The sequence below is a fragment of the Nerophis ophidion genome, linkage group LG04 (genome assembly GCF_033978795.1).
Source record: "Nerophis ophidion isolate RoL-2023_Sa linkage group LG04, RoL_Noph_v1.0, whole genome shotgun sequence".
Classification (NCBI taxonomy): domain Eukaryota; kingdom Metazoa; phylum Chordata; class Actinopteri; order Syngnathiformes; family Syngnathidae; genus Nerophis; species Nerophis ophidion.
Genome location: NC_084614.1, coordinates 75359111 through 75378081, shown reverse-complemented (window position 1 = coordinate 75378081; position 18971 = coordinate 75359111). Strand labels below are relative to the sequence as shown.

Here is an 18971-nt window from a genome sequence, read left to right as displayed (position 1 = left end):
TGGGTCTTAAGACGAGACTTAAAACACTCCACTGTGGAAGCAGTTTGAACATGGAGGGGCAGAATGTTCCAGAGCTTAGGGCCGACCACAGAGAAGGCCCTGTCTCCCCTGGTCTTAAGTCTGGTCTTGGGCACCACGAGCTGGTGCCCAAATCCATTCATACAATATGTTGTATGAAGGGATTTAATACATATAAATAGCCTTTTATTTGCTCACTGTTGACTAGCGATGCACTGAAAATTTGGCCATCGTAAAAAAACTTTGATCCTCAAAACAGGATGTTGTGATGACGCAGGCACGACACACGCGAATGTCAAGAGCGTAGGCAGCATGTCTGCGTTGTGCATGTACTTTGATCAATCTGAGATATAGCAGCAGACCGCAATCTACCAAATGTGCAATAACTAGAAGACGGTGGTGGCTTTTAAAAAGGGAAAATGCATCTGGAGCAGCAACGCCAAGCAAATGTTTAAGAACATCGAGCGACAGAAATAGAGTCTCCAAACACAAGTACAGTTTCCAACAGGGGTCACCAACGCGGTGCCCGCGGGCACCAGGTCACCCGTAAGAACCAGATGGGTCGCCCGCTGGCCTGTTCTAAAAATAGCTCAAATAGCAGCACTTACCAGTGAACTGTCTCTATTTTTATTTATTTACTAGCAAGGGGGTCTCGTTTTGCTCGACTTTTTTAATTCTAAGAGAGACAAAACTCAAATAGAATTTGAAAATCCAAGAAAATATTTTAAAGACTTGGTCTTTACTTTGCTTTTTATAACTTTCAGAAAAAATACAACCTTTAAAAATGATTTTAGGATTTTTAAACACATATAACTTTTTACCTTTTAAAATCCTTCCTCTTCTTTCCTGACAATTTAAATCAATGTTCAAGTAAATGTATTTTTTTATTGTAAAGAATAATAAATACATTTTAATTTAAATCTTCATTTTAGCTTCTGTTTTTTCGACGAAGAATATTTGTGAAATATTTCTTCAAACTTATCATGATTAAATTTTTTAAAAATATAAATATTCTGGCAAACCTAGAAAATCTGTAAAATCAAATTTAAATCTTATTTCAAAGTCTTTTGAATTTATTTTAAAAGTTTTGTTTTGGAAAATTGTCTTTGTTAGCAATATAGCTTGGTCCAATTTGTTATATATTCTAACAAAGTGCAGATTGGATTTTAACCTATTTAAAACATGTCATCAAAATTCTAAAATTAATCTTAATCAGGAAAAATGACTAGTATTGTTCCATAAATTTATTTTTTTATTTTTTCAAAAAGATTCGAATTAGCTAGTTTTCCTCCATTTTTTTCGGTAGAATTTTTAATTTTAAAGAGTCGAAATTAAAGATAAACTGTTTCAAAATTTCATTTTCATTTTTTTCGCGTTTTTTCCTCTTTTAAACCGTTCAATTAAGCTTTTTTTTCATCATTTATTCTCTACAAAAAACCTTCCGTAAAAGGAAAAAAAAATTACGGCGGAATGACGGACAGAAATACCCATTATTTTTAATATATAGATTTATTTATTAAAGGTAAATTGAGAGAATTGGCTATTTTTGGCAATTTATTTAAGTGTGTATCAAACTGGTAGCCCTTCGCATTATTCAGTACCCAAGAAGTAGCTCTTGGTTTCAAAAAGGTTGGTGACCCCTGGTCTCCAATAACCGCAAAAGATGTTAAGTTTGTTGTCCTTTTTAATAAAGAAAGTCACTAAAAGGATTCGAGAAGTCTCTACAAACTTGAAAAATTAACAGTACAATGCAGCAATAATTGAAAAAATTGAGAATTGATATTAGAAAAAAAAATGTATTACTAAATTTGTTTTTCAATGTATTTGTAAGTTATTTTTTAGACTTTTTGAATAAAATGTATGCATCAACACCAATTACGCAAATTATTATATAATGACATCCTATTGACCATGCCCACATCGCCACAGGTATGTTGGCACTGTAAGGGAAGCATAACCTGACTCTCCCCAGATCCTTGTAGTTCGCTCAGCTCCACACAAGGATCTGGGCTCGAGGGCATTGAAAACTCCTTCAAAGATAGCAAAAAATATTGAACCGATCGCCGGGAGGGATTTCGACTGTTTGTTTCAAACAACAATGCCAGGAGTCGTGGGCTGACATTGATTCTGCTTATGCAACGGTTTTGTCGAATCTATCGAATAATAATCCTTTAAAAGGTGGACAGAGAACGGTTTTGAAGGCATTTATTAACTTTTCGTTCTGTAGTTATCCAATATGTCGGCTGTTCTGTTTTGGATTCCTCAAAGTCGCTCTCATCAGGGTCAAGGGATGATTTGGATGTGAGTGGTTGAAGTAGCGCGTCATTCAAGTTAACGGACAAGTGGATTATCCAATCACATGCAATTATTTTTTTACAAGGCCCCGCCTTCTGAAATACATTTCCTATTGAGAAGTCCCAGATCCTTGTATGGAGCTCAGCGAACTACAAAGAACTGGCGAGACTTTGATTAAGGGAAACCCTGAATGTAGGTAATTTACAAATGATTAAGCCCCATCCATTTTCTACTGCTTGTCCCTTTTGGGGTTGTGTGTGTGTGTATATATATATATATATATATATATATATATATATATATATATATATATATATGTATATGTATATGTATATATATATGTATATATATATATGTATATATATGTATATATATATATGTGTATATATATGTATATATATATATGTGTGTATATATATATATATATATATATGTATATATATATATGTATATACAAACCCTGTTTCCATATGATTTGGGAAATTGTATTAGATGTAAATATAAACGGAATACAATGATTTGCAAATCATTTTCAACCCATATTCAGTTGAATATGCTACAAAGACAACATATTTGATGTTCAAACTGATAAAAACTTTTTTTTTTTTTTTTTTTTGAAAATAATCATTAACTTTAGAATTTGATGCCAGCAACACGTGACAAAGAAGTTGGGAAAGGTGGCAATAAATACTGATAAAGTTGAGAAATTCTCATCAAACACTTATTTATGAACATCCCACAGGTGTGCAGGCTAATTGGGAACAGGCGGGTGCCATGATTGGGTATAAAAGCAGCTTCCATGAAATGCTAAGTAATTCACAAACAAAGATGGGGCGAGGGTCACCAATTTGTTAGCAAATTGTCGAACAGTTTTAGAGCAACATTTCTCAACGAGCTATTGCAAGGAATTTAGGGATTTTACCATCTACGGTCTGTAAAATCATCTAAAGGTTTAGAGAATTCGGAGAAATCACTGCACGTAAGCGATGATATTACGGACCGTTGATCCTTCAGGGGGTACTGCATAAAAAACAGACATCAGTGTGTAAAGGATATCACGACATGGGCTCAGGAACATTTCACAAAACCACTATCAGTAACTACAGTTGGTTGCTACATCTGTAAGTGCAAGTTAAAACTCTACTATGCAAAGCGAAACCCATTTATCAACACCAAGGAACGCCGCTGGGTTCGCTGGGCCCAAGTTCATCTAAAATGGACTGATGCAAAGTGGAAAGGTACACTGTGGTCTGACGAGTCCACATTCCAAATTATATTTACAAACTGTGTACGTGGTGTCCTCCAGAACAAAGAGGAAAATAACCATCTGGATTGTTATAGATGCAAAGTTCAAAAGCCAGCATCTGTGATGGTATGGGAGTGTATTAGTGCCCAAGGCATGGGTAACTTACACATCTGTGAAGGCACCATTAATGCTAAATGGTCCATACAGGTTTTGGAGCAACATATATTGTCATCCAAGCAACGTTATCATGGACGCCCCTGCTTATTTCAGCAAGACAATGCCAAGACATGTGTTACAACACCGTGGTTTTGTAGTAAAAGAGTGCGGGTACTTCCCCGGCCCGCCTGCAGTCCAGACCTGTCTTTCATCGAAAATGTGTGGCGCATTATAAAGTGTCAAATAGGACAGCGGAGACCCCTGACTGTTGAACGACTAAAGCGCTACATAAATGCAGAATGGGAAAGAATTCCACTTTCAAAGATTCAACAATTAGTTTCCTCAGTTTCCAAACGTTTATTGAGTGTTTTTAAAAGAAAAAGTGATGTAACACAGTGGTGAACATGCCCTTTCCCAACTACTTTGGCACGTGTTGCAGCCATGAACTTCTAAGTTAATTATTATTTGCAAAAAAATAATAAAGTTTATGAGTTTGAACATCAAATATCTTGTGTTGGTAGTGCATTCAATTGAATATGGGTTGAAAAGGATTTGCAAATCATTGTATTGCGTTTATATTTACATCTAACACAATTTCCAAACTCATATGGAAACGGGGTTTGTATATATATTCAGTTACTTTGTCTCAAGTCCCTTGTATTGAACTTTTTTTTTTTTTTTTTTTTACTCTGGGTACTTTTGTAGTCTTACTTTTGTTAGTTTGTTTTTTTTATATGTTTTAAGTGACAGCAGGGGTAGGGACGAAGAGGGTTTGGAATGTGTTTTTTTACTCTGGGTACTTTTGTACTCTTTGTTTTGTTTTTTATGTTTTAAGTGACAGCAGGGGTAGGGGATGAAGCGGGTTTGGAATGTTTTGTTTATGTGAATGACTTAAAATACTGGTCCAAATACATATTGCATCAATATATGTGAGGATTTTTGTATTGAAAGTGTTTTCAAATTTAGTAATTACACAAGGCACACACTCTATGGTGGTAAAATAAGTGTAAAAGGTCAACGGTATTTAAGAAAATGTAAAAATAAAAAACTTTTATTTTTTTCATATTGTGATATTTATTTGAATTTATTTTTGTCACTGGTATTTTACTTGTTTCGGTGGTAGAAGAAATGCTCTTTTTTTTTTTAAACTGATGAAAATTTGTTATGATTTGTGATTCAAATTTTAATGCAACTCGTGATTATTATTTTTGCCATAATCATTCTACGATGTTCCTGCGCAAAATGGATGAATGAAAAGTATATTTTTGATTGTTCTGTGGTTCATAAATTGAAAAGTTGGAACAATAAATCGAGGTTCCACTGTATTGACATCTTAACATTGTCTTTAAAGCGCTTTGTTTCGCGTTCTCATAGACATGTCCGGCCATCAATGACAGCGTGGCGATAAACACGGAGCCTTTGAAACGTTACGAGAGTTGCCACGTAAGTTCTCTTCTCCGTGCCTCTTCTAGTGAGAAACTATTTTTTTTCCCCACATTCTAAAGCCTTGCTTCTGTCTTCATGATGCCAGGGTGACGTCAACAAAAAGGCCAAAAGTATTGACGAAATGAAGGAGAAGATGAATAAAATGGCAAACGACCGTGAAGAAGTGGGGCGTGAGCACAATAAGGACCTGGAATCCTTGCAAAGAGAGATCCAGGAGATCACTGTCAATATTCAAGTGAGCTGGACTCCACCAACGAGCGCCACCGCCTTGACTTGTCGCTAAAATCCTGTATCGCCCTTTTTAAAGGTTACCGACAAAGAGTTGACCCTGTTCCAGCAGAAGCTTGAAGAGGAGATCAAGAAGGATCAGAAGGAGAAGAAGGCCAACCAGGAGGTGCTGAAGACCCTCAAACTGGAGACCGAACAGCTGGTGGAGGAACAAGCCAGGTAATGTACGCACATTAGAGATGCGCGGTTTGCGGTCTCATACGCGGGTAAACCGCGGTTCGGGCGGTTGACATGACGAAAAAATAGATTTTAATTAAATTCGGGCGGGTGGCGGTTGAACCATCCGGAGGTATTTGATTGATTGATTGATTGATTGATACTTTTATTAGTAGATTGCACAGTACAGTACATATTCCGTACAATTGACCACTAAATGGTAACACCCGAATAAGTTTTTCAACTTGTTTAAGTCGGGGTCCACGTTAATCAATTCATGGTACAAATATATACTATCAACATAATACAGTCATCACACAAGTTAATCATCATAGTATGTACATTGAATTATTTACATTATTTACAATCCGGGGGGTGGGATGAGGAGCTTTGGTTGATATCAGAACTTCAGTCATCAACAATTGCATCAACAGAGAAATGTGGACATTGAAACAGTGTAGGTCTTACAGTAGGATATGTACAGCCAGCAGAGAACATAGTGAGTTCAGATAGCATAAGAACAAGTATATACATTAGAAGTACATTTGAGTTGTTTATAATCCGGGGAGATGGGATGTGAATGGAGGAGGGTATTAGTAAAGTGTTGAAGTTGCCTGGAGGTGTTGTTTTAGAGCGGTTTTGAAGGAATATAGAGATGCACTTACTTTTATACCTGTTGGGAGTGCATTCCACATTGATGTGGCATAGAAAGAATGAGTTAAGACCTTTGTTAGATCGAAATCTGGGTTTAACGTGGTTTGTGGAGCTCCCCCTGGTGTTGTGGTTATGGCGGTCATAAGGAAGTAGTTTGACATGTACTTCGGTATCAAGGCGGTGTAGCGGATTTTATAGACTAGGCTCAGTGCAAGTTGTTTTACTCTGTCCTCCACCCTGAGCCAGCCCACTTTGGAGAAGTGGGTTGGATTGAGGTGTGATCTGGGGTGGAGGTCTAAAATTAACCGGATTAGCTTATATACATGGTTCTGGGATCGGTATCTTTTCCCATTCAAAGAGCCATTTAAGACCCGTGTCATAAAGCGGAGAAGTCAATAGGAGATGCTATTATTCTCTTGAATGACTGCCGGAAGTCACCCAAATATTAAATATTAGTGCGTGCTATGAAGCCATTGGCTTTGTCGCCTTCTACATCATACACGATATGCTTGTCAGTCCAGCATCATGTTGTGTGGCTTCCGCAGCAACACGCACACGACTGCAAGGCATACTGGGTGACACCGAGTACACTAATGTTTGTGATACAAACAATTTTAACACTCTTAGTAATATGCGCCACGCTTTGAAGCCACACCAATTAAGAACGACAAACACATTTCGGGAGAACATCCTCCTAGTAACACAACATAAACGCATCACAACAAATACCCATAATCCTTTGTATTCATGACACTTCCTGACTATTTTATACACCCCAAAACCGTGCGTCGGTAAGGTGGGCGGGGTTGGGGGCGCGTAAAATATATTCAGGAAGTGTCATGAATACAAAGGATTATGGGTATTAGTTGTGTTGCGTTTATGTTGTGTTACTGTGAGGATGTTCTCCCGAAATGTTTGTCAATCTTGTATTGTGTGGCTTCATAGCGTGACGCATATTAGTAAGTGTTAAAGTTGTTTATATCACAACCAGCAGTGTACTCTGTATCACCCGGTATGCCTTTCAATCTCATACGTGTAATTGCGGAAGCTGCACTCATGTTGCCGGACCAATAGTCGGTTCGTACATGTTGTTGAAGGTGTCTAAGGCAATGGCTTCACAGCACGCCCATAATATTGTCATTAGGATGAACGCTATTGAATAGTCGCGAGAACGTTAGCGGCTCTAATTGTCATCATTACTCTATGAAACAGTTTTAAATAGTTTTGTGAGTGGTAAAGGTGGTCAACCTCTGATGTAATTCAGCGGGCGGTTGGAGGGCGGGTACAGTCCTGATAAAATGTTGGTTCGGGTGTACGGCGGGTGGATGACGATTTTGGTGATGCGGATGATATAATTGCCTATCCGCGCATCTCTAGCGCACACGGTTAAAGAAAGGCCTTCGACACGTGTCCGCACAAACATCACACGTCTTCTTGTTCGACTTTGCAGTCTAACCAAAACCATCAGACAGAAGAAAGCCAGCTTTAAGGAGGAACTGGACAAGTTCTTGGAACTGAGGTGTGTCTCTTTTTTTGTCACCACGGCAAAGCCTTTTTTTCAATGTGACCACAGTAAGCACTTTTTTTTTTTTTTTCCCCCCCCCCACTAGCAATCAGTCGGCAGCAGAGAAAGTGAGCCTGGAGGACGAGGTCAAGCGCTGCAAAACCGCTGTTGCCATGGCGACCAAGCGGTCCCTTACTGCTCAGGTAAAACCCACGTCCGCCACATTGTCTTCGTTACCCCGAAAATGGTTCAGACTGCAAAAATTGTTGTCCTTCTAGAAATATGAATTTTTTATTTTTATTTTTTTTTTGTCCTGTCCAGCTTCTCAGGCAAATCATATAGTTGATGTAGATGCCCATATCAGCTGTTCAGATTTACTTTACAAAAAAGAAGTGTAGGATACTTCTCTTGTTGCCTCATTTGAATTTGACTTTATTAAATGTATTCATATTATTATTTGGTGCAGGAAGGGATAGAAAGAGGAAAAAAAGGACAATTTTTTTTTTTTGTTCTGGTTAGAGATGGGAATTCATAAGATTTTTCAGTTTCCGATTCCACTTTAGAACGGTTCTCTTATCGATTCTTGTTTGGGGGAGAAAAAGGTGGATTAGCATTCCTTTTAGTTTCGAAGTAACCTGACCTTACAAAGCCAACCATGAGGTCATAGGAGGCACACACGTAGCGTAGAAAAATATCACTTTTTTGAAAATATGTGTATTGCTCTTTATGGCCATTCCACAAAGTTGCAGCTCCCTCTCAGGGGATTGTTGAAGGAATTCAAGGTCACCCGCTCAAGAGAGGTAATGATGTACAGCAGGGGCGCTCACACTTTTTCTGCAGGCGAGCTACTTTTCAATTGACCAAGTCGAGGAGATCTACCTCATTCCTATTTATAATTTATATTTATTTATTTATGAAGGACATTTTTGTTAACAAGTTAATGGTGTTTAATGATAATACAAGCATGTTTAACACACATAGATTCCTTTCTTTCATGAAGACAAGAATATAAGTTGGTGTATTTGATTCTGTTGACTTGCATTGATTGGAATTAGACAGTGGTGCTGATAACGTCCCCATTTTCAAATGGAGGAAAAAAAAAGTCCTCCTTTCTGTCCAATACAACATGAAAGTGGTTGGATTTGGCATCTCATTTGTCCAACTTGCATACTCGTTTTTAAACACTTTGTTATGAGAGTAGCATATGTGTGTGGCCCTTTAATGTCTGGCAGCAGGTGAGTGACGTCAGTGACTGTGCGGGTGGGCAAGCAAGTGAGAAAGCGGTCGCTGAGGGCGGGGGAGAAATACATTGGCATCAAACTCCGTAGCTTGCTAGCTTGTGCACGCTAGCTTTCTGAGACTCTTATTTTGTTAGCACAGGCAGGATGAAACAGGTCTTTTATGGTGAAGACAGGAACTGTGCAGTCGGTACGGAGTCTCTAGAAATAAAATGTGTTTCTCTGCGTCCGCCCTGTTAGTGATTTTTTTCTTAAATATGAGTTCGCAGCAGCCAGCGTCATCTCACAAGATCCTCGGGTGCCGAGAATGTCAAACAACTGACGAAAGTGAAGTCTTGGTATGATTGATGATTGCTCATTTTTATGTCTATTTTTTAATGCCTGGCTTGAGATCGACTGACACACCCTCCGAGATCGACGTAATGGGCACCCCTGATGTACAGGGACTCCGCAGATGTCAAGGTCGCTTCGACAGGAATTATTGTTAAGACCGGGAGGAAGTGGCAGGCACAAGAAGCCGTAAGCAGAGCAGAGGCGCGGCTGAGGCACACAACCTTGCTGGGTACTGTGGCAAGGGGGAGGGAAGGCCTCGGCAACTTTCCAAAACCACGCTTTGACCGGACCTGTGGCAAGGAGAAGCGCCAACTGGTCCAAGAGGAGATCCGTGCAGAGGTGGAGGAAGAACGTTGCTGCCGGATGGTCGGCATGTCCAAACAAGGGGCGTGGACAAGGTGGGAGCATGCAGAACCTCGAAAACTCACCTGGGCAGAGCTCTGGAGAGCTGATCCTCTACGCACAAAATATCTCATCCAGTCTGTGTACGATGTCCTCCCATGCCCCGCCAACCTGCACACCTGGGGCCTAGCAGACACTCCGGAGTGCAAACTGTGCCAGAGGAGGGGCACCTTGGAGCACATCCTAAGTTGTTGCCCAAAGGCATTAGGGGAGGGGCGGTATCGCTGGCGCCACGACCAAGTTTTAAAAGCCCTGGCGGATTCTATCTGCGCAGCGATACATAACAGCAAGTCCCGGGCTGCCCCGAAGCAGTCAATCACCCTCATCAGAGCAGGACAGAAGGCAAACCGCAAGCCCAACTTCTCAGGCGGGCTCCTCGCCACCGCTCGTGACTGGCAGCTCCATGTTGACTTGGGAAGGCAACTCAAGTTCCTGGCCAACATTGCTACCACGTCACTCCGCCCAGACATGGTGTTAACATCGGAGTCAACCAAGCAAGTGGTGCTACTGGAGCTGACTGTCCCCTGGGAGGAGCGGATTGACGAAGCAAATGAGCGAAAGAGGTCCAAATACGCTGAACTCACTGCAGAGTGTCGGAATAACGGCTGGAGAGCCCGCTGCGAACCAGTCGAAATTGGGTGCAGGGGTTTTGCTGGTCACTCACTACAGCGTGTGTTCAGAATCCATGGCATTAGAGGACTGCATTCCAGAAAAGCCACCAAGAACATCCTTGAGGCCACAGAAAAATCCTCCCGGTGGCTGTGGATCCGTATGGGGGATCCGTGGTGCGCTACTTGGACACAGGCCGGGGTCTGATCACCCCCGGCTGGGTCGCCCGGGCGAGGGTGTCTGATGATTAAAGACCCGAAACACCCTATGACCCCGGGTTTATCACTGATGACGTGTCCAAGCATCACCGTGAGGTGTATTCAAGTTCTTGTATGGAATAAATATTACTCTGTTGAATTTAACTATATAAAACATGTGAAACGTCCACAAGAATGTAACATTTAAAAACGTGATATTAACAAACTCATTACATGCAAAGTGACATGTGTCAAGCCTTTATTATATTATAATTTATTATAATTTAGATGGTTATGACTTATCATGTTATCATGTTAGACCCGCTCGACATCCATTGCTTTCCTCCTCTCTAAGGTTCTCATAGTCATTATTGTCACCGACGTCCCACTGGGTCATTATTGTCACCGATGTCCCACTGGGTGTGAGTTTTCCTTGCCCTTATGTGGGCCTACCGAGGATGTCGTGGTGGTTTGTGCAGCCCTTTGAGACACTAGTGATTTAGGGCTATATAAGTAAACATTGATTGATTGATTGATATGACTTACAGCAGGGGTCCCCAAACTTTTTGACCCGGGGGGCCGCATTGGGTTAAAATAATTTGCATTTTAGACAATGTGATTTGCCCTAGCGCCTAGGAGACTCTGAGAGTAACAAGCGGTAGAAAATGGATTAGAAAGGACAGATTTAAAAAATAAAATTAAAAAAAATTACTTGGGACTTCCTGCGGGCTGGATCTGGCCCTTGGGGCCGTAGTTTGGGGACCCCTGACTTACAGTTTATGAAAACCTTGAATTGACAATCTGGGAAAATGTGGGGTTTTAAAAACAGTTAGCCATGATCATTATAATAGAAAGTGGATCGTGTACGAGTACGAGTGGATCGTGAGATTGACAGCCGGATCGGTGCGGCGTCTTCAGTAATGCGGACGCTGTATCGATCCGTTGTGGTGAAGAAGGAGCTGAGCCTGAAGGCAAAGCTCTCAATTTACCGGTCGATCTACGTTCCCGTATGCCTCCCAGGACACGTTGGGAAGACTGTCTCCTGGCTGGCCTGGGAACGCCTCGGGATCCCCCGGGAAGCGCTGGACAAAGTGGGTGGGGAGAGGAAAGTTTGGGCTTCCCTGCTTAGGCTGCGGCTCCCGCGACCCGACCTCGTATAAGCGGAAGAAGATGGATGGATTGTGCACAATGTTCACTACAGACATCATTCAAATCCACTATTCATGGAGTTAAAGCAACTTAAACTGCACCATGTGCTCAACTTTAAAACTGCTCAAATTATGTTTAGGGCATCCCAAAACCCTCTACCACCCAATATACAGAACCGGGGCTGGGGAGACAAAAGTCTGGGCTTCCCTGCTTAGGCTGCGGCCCCCGCGACCCGACCTCGTATAAGCGGAAGAAGATGGATGGATGAGTGAATGATGCGTTGGTACACAGACACATGGTTTGCACACAGAGGCATACTTGGCTCCATCTAAAAACGTGGAAATCAAAAAGTTTGTAAATAGAGGGGTTCGTAAATCAGGATTTGAGTTGATGCCCTGTGGACATGATGATGATTTTTTTTCCCTGCCAGTTGTGCATCTTGGAGAGCAGTCGGGATCAGCGTCTGCACAGCCTCCACCGTCAGCTGGCGGAAGCCAAGGCGCTGCTGGGCAAGCTGGATGAAAATGTGCAGCGGTAAGATGCACAAGTCACATCTGTAACATCAGGAAACTTCATGGATTTTTCCCTCTGGCAGGTTTCCATCGCTGGAAACAAGCAGACAAACCTGGAGAACCAACGTGCAAGACTTGGAAAAGAAAATCGCCACAGTTGAGGTTCGCTCCTTCTGAGTGAAAGCTAATTGATTATGTCTTGCGTGCGAATTAGCCAGCAGCGAGTGACCCTCTCGTGTCCACAGACGCAGTACAAGGAGCAAACGGAGCAAGTCAAAAGTGGCAAAAGAGCCAAAGACGTGCTTTTGAACAGCAGTCAGCCTGAACCTCAGGTCTCCATGGTAAGATGCAGCGTCAGTTGTTGTGACACAGTAATTATTAGACATGCTATTCATCATTGAAATTGTATATCACATGTGCGATTTCAACACACAACTATCCTCTTAAGGCAGTGGTTCTCAACCTTTTTTCAGTGATGTAGCCCCTGTGAACGTTTTTTTTTAATTCAAGTACACCCTTAATCAGAGCAAAGCATTTTTGGTTGAAAAAAAGAGATAAAGAAGTAAAATAAAGCACTATGTCATCAGTTTCTGATTTATTAAATTGTATAACAGTGCAAAATATTGCTCATTTGTAGTGGTCTTTCTTGAACTACTTGGAAAAAAAGACATAAAAATAACTAAAAACTTGTTGAAAAATAAACAAGTGATTTGACTATAAATAAAGATATCTACACATAGAAGTAATCATCAACTTAAAGTGCCCTCTTTGGGGATTGTAATAGAGATCCATCTGGATTCATTAACTTACAGTTGTGATCAAAATTATTCAACCCCCACTCAATTTTGGTGTTTTAGCAAGTTGGACATTTATTCCGTATTTTGTTTATAGTCATATCAAATGAAGATGCATTAAATAGACAAATGCAACTTGAATTACAACATTGTATTTTGTAACATACCAAACAGTGTCATTTCTCTTAATATCTCATTGACAAAATTATTCAACCCCTTGAAGATCATAACTCTTAAGAACAGAATTTGAATAAGGTCTTTTCAATCAGGTGTTGAAAACACCTGTACATGTGATTAGAACCATAACGAGCAACAATTAAACTGATTGAAAAAGACTGTGATGCTCAGCTTCTTGTAGATGGTCAATGGTGTATTTGCAACATGGTGAAGTCCAGGGAGTGGTCAAAGAAGTCAAGAGAGGAGGTAATTTCTCTTCATAAGAAAGGATATGGATATAAGAAAATAGCAAAGACATTACACATTCCAAGAGAAACAGTTGGGAGCATAGTTCGCAAGTTTAAAGCTAAAGGCACAGTGGAAACACTACCTGGGCGTGGTAGAAAGAGGATGCTGTGTGCAACTGCTGTCCGGTATTTGAAGCGTACAGTGGTGAAAAACTCCCGGGTAACAGCTGAGGAACTACAACAGGACTTTGCAGAGGGGGGAACGCAGGTTTCGTCCCAGACAATAAGGCGCGCGCTACGAGATGAAGGCCTCCATGCCAGAACTCCCAGGCGCACCCCACTTCTGACTACCAGGCACAAGAAAATAGACTATGCCAAAAATAATCTGGACATACCCCAAAGGTTTTAGGAAACTGTTCTATGGAGTGATGAGACAAAACTGGAACTCTTTGGGCCTATGAATCAACATTATGTCTGGAGGAGAAAAAATTAAGCTTACAAAGAGAAGAACACCTTGCCTACTGTTAAGCATGGTGGGGGGTCAATCACGCTCTGGGGCTGTTTCTCTGCCTCAGGTACCGGGAATCTCCAGCGCGTTCAAGGCATTATGAATTCTATTTCCTAGCAGGATATATTAGCTGCAAATGTCATGAAGTCAGTGACGAAGCTGAGGCTTGGGAGACGTTGGACCTTCCAACAGGACAAGGATCCCAAGCATACCTCCAAATCAACATCAGAGTGGTTGCAGAAGAAGGGCTGGAAGACTCTGGAGTGGCCTTCACAGTTGCCAGACCTAAATCCTCTAGAAAAGCTGTGGTGGGACTTGAAGAAGGCAGTTGCAGCACGCAAGCCCAAGAATATGAATGAACTGGAGGCCTTTGCCCAAGAGGAATGGGCTAAAATACCTGTAGATGGTTGCAAGAAGCTTGTGTCCGCTTATGTATCACCTTTGAAGGATGTCATTACTGCCAAAGGGTGTTCTACTAAGTACTAAAGATGCATGGAACTAGGGGGTTGAATCATTTTGTCAATGAGATATTAAGAAAAATGTCCTTTTTTGGTATTTTGTAAAATACAGTGTTACAATTTAACTTGCATTTGTCTAATTGACACATCTTTATTTGATATGACTATAAACAAAATACGGAATAAATGTCCAACTTGCTAAAACCCCAAAATTGTGTGGGGGTTGAATAATTTTGATCACAACTGTAATTCTAAACATTTCTTCACAAAAAAAGAAATCTTTAACATCAATATTTATGGAACATGTCCACAAAAAATCTAGCTGTCAACACTGAATATTGCATTGTTGCATTTCTTTTCAAAGTTTATGAACTTACATTCATATTTTGTTGAAATGTTATTCAATAAATATATTCATAAAGGATTTTTGAATTGTTGCTATTTTTAGAATATTTTAAAAAAAATCTCACGTACCCCTTGGCATACCTTCAAGTACCCCCATTTGAGAACCACTGTCTTAAGGAGCGCTGCTCGTAGGCACAACAGCAGTGACTGGAATGGATGAACATTACGAAAGAGCGATCATAATCAGACACCAGAGGAGTTATGAAGAAAATGTTGAATGATATCAGATCAGTAGTTATCACACTAATAATAATCTCATGTCCACACATACACATCTGTGTGAAGCTATCATTGCAAGTAATACAGCCTAGGCTATTTAGCTGAAAAGTATCACGATATACGGGGTTCATATCGGTCTATCGGTATTTGATATTGGGTTAGTGCGTCTGCCTCACAATACGAAGGTCCTGAATAGCCCTGGGTTCAATCCAGGGCTCGGGATCTATCTGTGTGGAGTTTGCAGTCCTCCCTGTGACTGCGTGGGTTCCCTCCGGGTACTCCGGCTTCCTCCCACTTCCAAAGACATGCACCTGGGGATAGGTTGATTGGCAACACTAAGTTGGCCCTTGTGCAGGGGTAGGGAACCTATGGCTCTAGTGCCAGATGTGGCTCTTTTGATGACTGCATCTGGCTCTCGGATAAATCTGAGCTGACATTGCTTAACACGATAAGTAATGAATAATTCCACTTGTAATCACAGTGTTAAAAATAATATTCAAAATATAAAACATTCTCATGCATTTTTAATCCATCCGTTTTCTACTCCACCTGTTTAAGAAGTTGCGTTAATGGTAGGAAGTTATTTATTTACTATTGGTTAGTGTGGGGCTTGCCCTCCTGGGGGTTCTTCAGACCACCAAGCACCGACGTGAGAGCCTGTTTCAGGGTTACAATATTGTTTTATTTTTCAATAAGTCTCTCAGTTGCTTTCCAGCAATTGTCTTTTTCTCTGTCGTCCTCGCTTGTGCTTTGGCTCCAGCTCCAACCCCGTCTCTCCTCCTTGCTGCTGCTTATAACCGAGCGGCAGGTGATTAGATAACAAGGCCCAGATGGGCCATTTACGCACCTGTCGCTGATCCTGGCGACACCCCGCTTCGCTGCAGGCCCGCAGGCCGCGCCCCCCTCCACAGTTAGCTTCAGACTAACAATGTTATTACAAAAAATATTATATGGCTCTTACAGAAATACATTTTAAAATATTTGGCTTCTTGGCTCTCTCAGCCAAAAAGGTTCCCGACCCCCTGTACTAGTGTGTGAATGTGAGTGTTAATGTTGTGTATCTGTGTTGGCCCTGCGATGAGGTGGGGACTTGTACCCCGCCTTCCGCCCAATTGTAGCTGAAATAGGCGCCAGCCCCCCTCGCGACCCCAAAAGGGAATAAGCGGTAGAAATGGATGGATGGATGGATGACAACTACTGACCTGGGAGCTGTAAGCCTGGATGGGTTTGGTGCGGAAGCGTGGGGTCTTAACAGTATCTGTACACTGCACTCCAATTGTAAACAATACTTGATGTGTCCTAACATGGCCGATTGTTTAATGAGTTCATGTGAATGTTGCAGCTTTCTACCGACATGGCTGCCCTGAGCATGGCCTCCGCCGAGACTCTCAACCCGGCCAAACCCGCGTTGCCGGCGAGCCACACAGTGTTTGACAAGGCCATGGAACGCCTGGCCACTGTTTTCCCCAACTACACCAGGTGATACAAGCTGATTTTTTTTTTTTTTAAAGTTCAAGGTTGTCAATGATCTATAAGTTTTTGTTGTTTTTAAGGTCCGACTTCATGAGGTTTTTTAAAGACCTGCGTTCATCCAATGGTGGCAGTCTTAACGGCATGGGCTGGCAGGAGGTGGTCAGCGGTGTGGGCCAGTTGATCCTCGAACAACAGGTCCCCCTTAGTCTTAATATTCATCTGAGACCTTATATCGGAAATCTGACTTTGTGTCTTTTAAATGTAAATGTGTAAATGTGTAAATGTGGAAGTAGTGTCAAAGCGCTTTGAGTACCTTGAAGGTAGAAAAGCGCTATACAAGTACAACCCATTTTCAGGACAAGCTCAAATCCGGTGCCGCATCTAAGACAACAAAGCCAGGAGGAGCTCCGGTGGACTCCAACCCCTCTGCTTGGAAGCAGGTTCAGCCCCAAAACCCACAGGACACCACTGTGGTGAGTCCAAAACTAGGGTGGCTCACAACACCGTCCGTCTTATATTTTGCGCGTGTTCTGATTGCAGCTGAACTTGGAAGACCCTTGTGTCATCTGTCAGGAAGACATCCACCCGTCAGACCACTGTGTTCTGGAGTGCAGACACGGCTTTCATAATAAGGTGATTGGAAGTCCATCATCTTTCTTGCTTTGACTGGCGCTCCTGGCACCATTGGTGAAAACACGTACCATCTGTAGACTTGTTAATTATATTTTTAATCGGTCGCCTTGTAAAAAGCTAGGGGTGTAGATACAATACAGATATTGCAGCCTTGAGTATTGGCTGATATTGATTCAATTAGATATCAGCGCAAATCATACATACAGTTGTGGTCAAAATTATTCAACCCCCACAAAATTTTGGTGTTTTAGCAAGTTGAACATTTATTCCGTATTTTGTTTATAGTCATATCAAATAAAGATGCATTAAATAGACAAATGCAACTTGAATTACAACATTATATTTTGTAACATACCAAACAGTGTCATTTCTCTTAATATCTCATTGACACAATTATTCAACCCCTTGAAGATCATAACTCTTAAGAACAGAATTTGAATAAGGTCTTTTCAATCAGGTGTTGAAAACACCAGTAGATGTGATTAGAACCATAACGAGCAACAATTAAACTGATTGAAAAAGACTGTGACGCTCAGCTTCTTGTAGATGGTCAATGGTGTATTTGCAACATGGTGAAGTCCAGGGAGTGGTCAAAGAAGTCAAGAGAGGATTTAATTTCTCTTCATAAGAAAGGATATGGATATAAGAAAATAGCAGAGACATTACACATTCCAAGAGACACAGTTGGGAGCATAATTCGCAAGTTTAAAGCTAAAGGCACAGTGGAAACACTACCTGGGCGTGGTAGAAAGAGGATGCTGTGTGCAACTGCTTGAGGCGTACAGTGGTGAAAAACTCCCGGGTAATAGCTGAGGAACTACAACAGGACATTGCAGAGGGGGGAACGCAGGTTTCGTCCCAGACAATAAGGTGCGCACTACGAGATGAAGGCCTCCATGCCAGAACTCCCAGGCGCACCCCACTTCTGACTAGAAAAATAGACTCTAGTATGCCAAAAATCATCTGGACAAACCCCAAAGGTTTTGGGAAACTGTTCTATGGAGTGATGAGACAAAACTGGAACTCTTTGGGCCTATGAATCAACGTTATGTCTGGAGGAGAAAAAATGATGCTTACAAAGAGAAGAACACCTTGCCTACTGTTAAGCATGGTGGGGGGTCAATCATGCTCTGGGGCTGTTTCTCTGCCTCAGGTACCGGGAATCTCCAGCGCGTTCAAGGCATTATGAATTCTATTTCCTAGCAGGATATATTAGCTGCAAATGTCATGAAGTCAGTGACGAAGCTGAGGCTTGGGAGACGTTGGACCTTCCAACAGGACAAGGATCCCAAGCATACCTCCAAATCAACATCAGAGTGGTTGCAGAAGAAGGGCTGGAAGACTCTGGAGTGGCCTTCCCAGTCGCCAGACCTAAATCCTCTAGAAAAGCTGTGGTGGGACTTGAAGAAGGCAGTTGCAGCACGCAAGCCCAAGAATATGAATGAACTGGAGGCCTTTGCCCAAGAGGAATGGGCTAAAATACCTGTAGATGGTTGCAAGAAGCTTGTGTCCGCTTATGTATCACCTTTGAAGGATGTCATTACTGCCAAAGGGTGTTCTACTAAGTACTAAAGATGCATGGAACTAGGGGGTTGAATCATTTTGTCAATGAGATATTAAGAAAAATGTCCTTTTTTGGTATTTTGTAAAATACAGTGTTACAATTTAAGTTGCATTTGTCTATTTGACACATCTTTATTTGATATGACTATAAACAAAATACGGAATAAATGTCCAACTTGCTAAAACCCCAAAATTATGTGGGGGTTGAATAATTTTGATCACAACTGTACTTGTGTTCTTTTCTAGTGAGGATCTAGGCAGATTTCAACAAGTCAAATTTTAGACTTTTTTTTAGACTAGACATTTAAGCC

At 41.4% G+C, this 18971-nt stretch overlaps 1 protein-coding gene across 2 annotated transcripts in view; it reads left to right on the top strand.

The window, feature by feature from the left end:
• Nucleotides 1-18971, top strand: part of ttc3 (tetratricopeptide repeat domain 3) — a 103111-nt gene that overhangs the window by 80570 nt on the left and 3570 nt on the right. For both annotated transcript variants that reach the window (XM_061899068.1, XM_061899067.1), the window contains exons 33-44: nt 5090-5158; nt 5247-5396; nt 5469-5608; nt 7710-7778; nt 7870-7966; nt 12122-12225; nt 12287-12365; nt 12449-12544; nt 16334-16470; nt 16545-16659; nt 16821-16937; nt 17005-17097. In XM_061899068.1, coding sequence (XP_061755052.1) covers nt 5090-5158; nt 5247-5396; nt 5469-5608; nt 7710-7778; nt 7870-7966; nt 12122-12225; nt 12287-12365; nt 12449-12544; nt 16334-16470; nt 16545-16659; nt 16821-16937; nt 17005-17097 — 1266 coding nt within the window. The remainder of the gene's footprint in view (nt 1-5089; nt 5159-5246; nt 5397-5468; nt 5609-7709; nt 7779-7869; nt 7967-12121; nt 12226-12286; nt 12366-12448; nt 12545-16333; nt 16471-16544; nt 16660-16820; nt 16938-17004; nt 17098-18971) is intronic.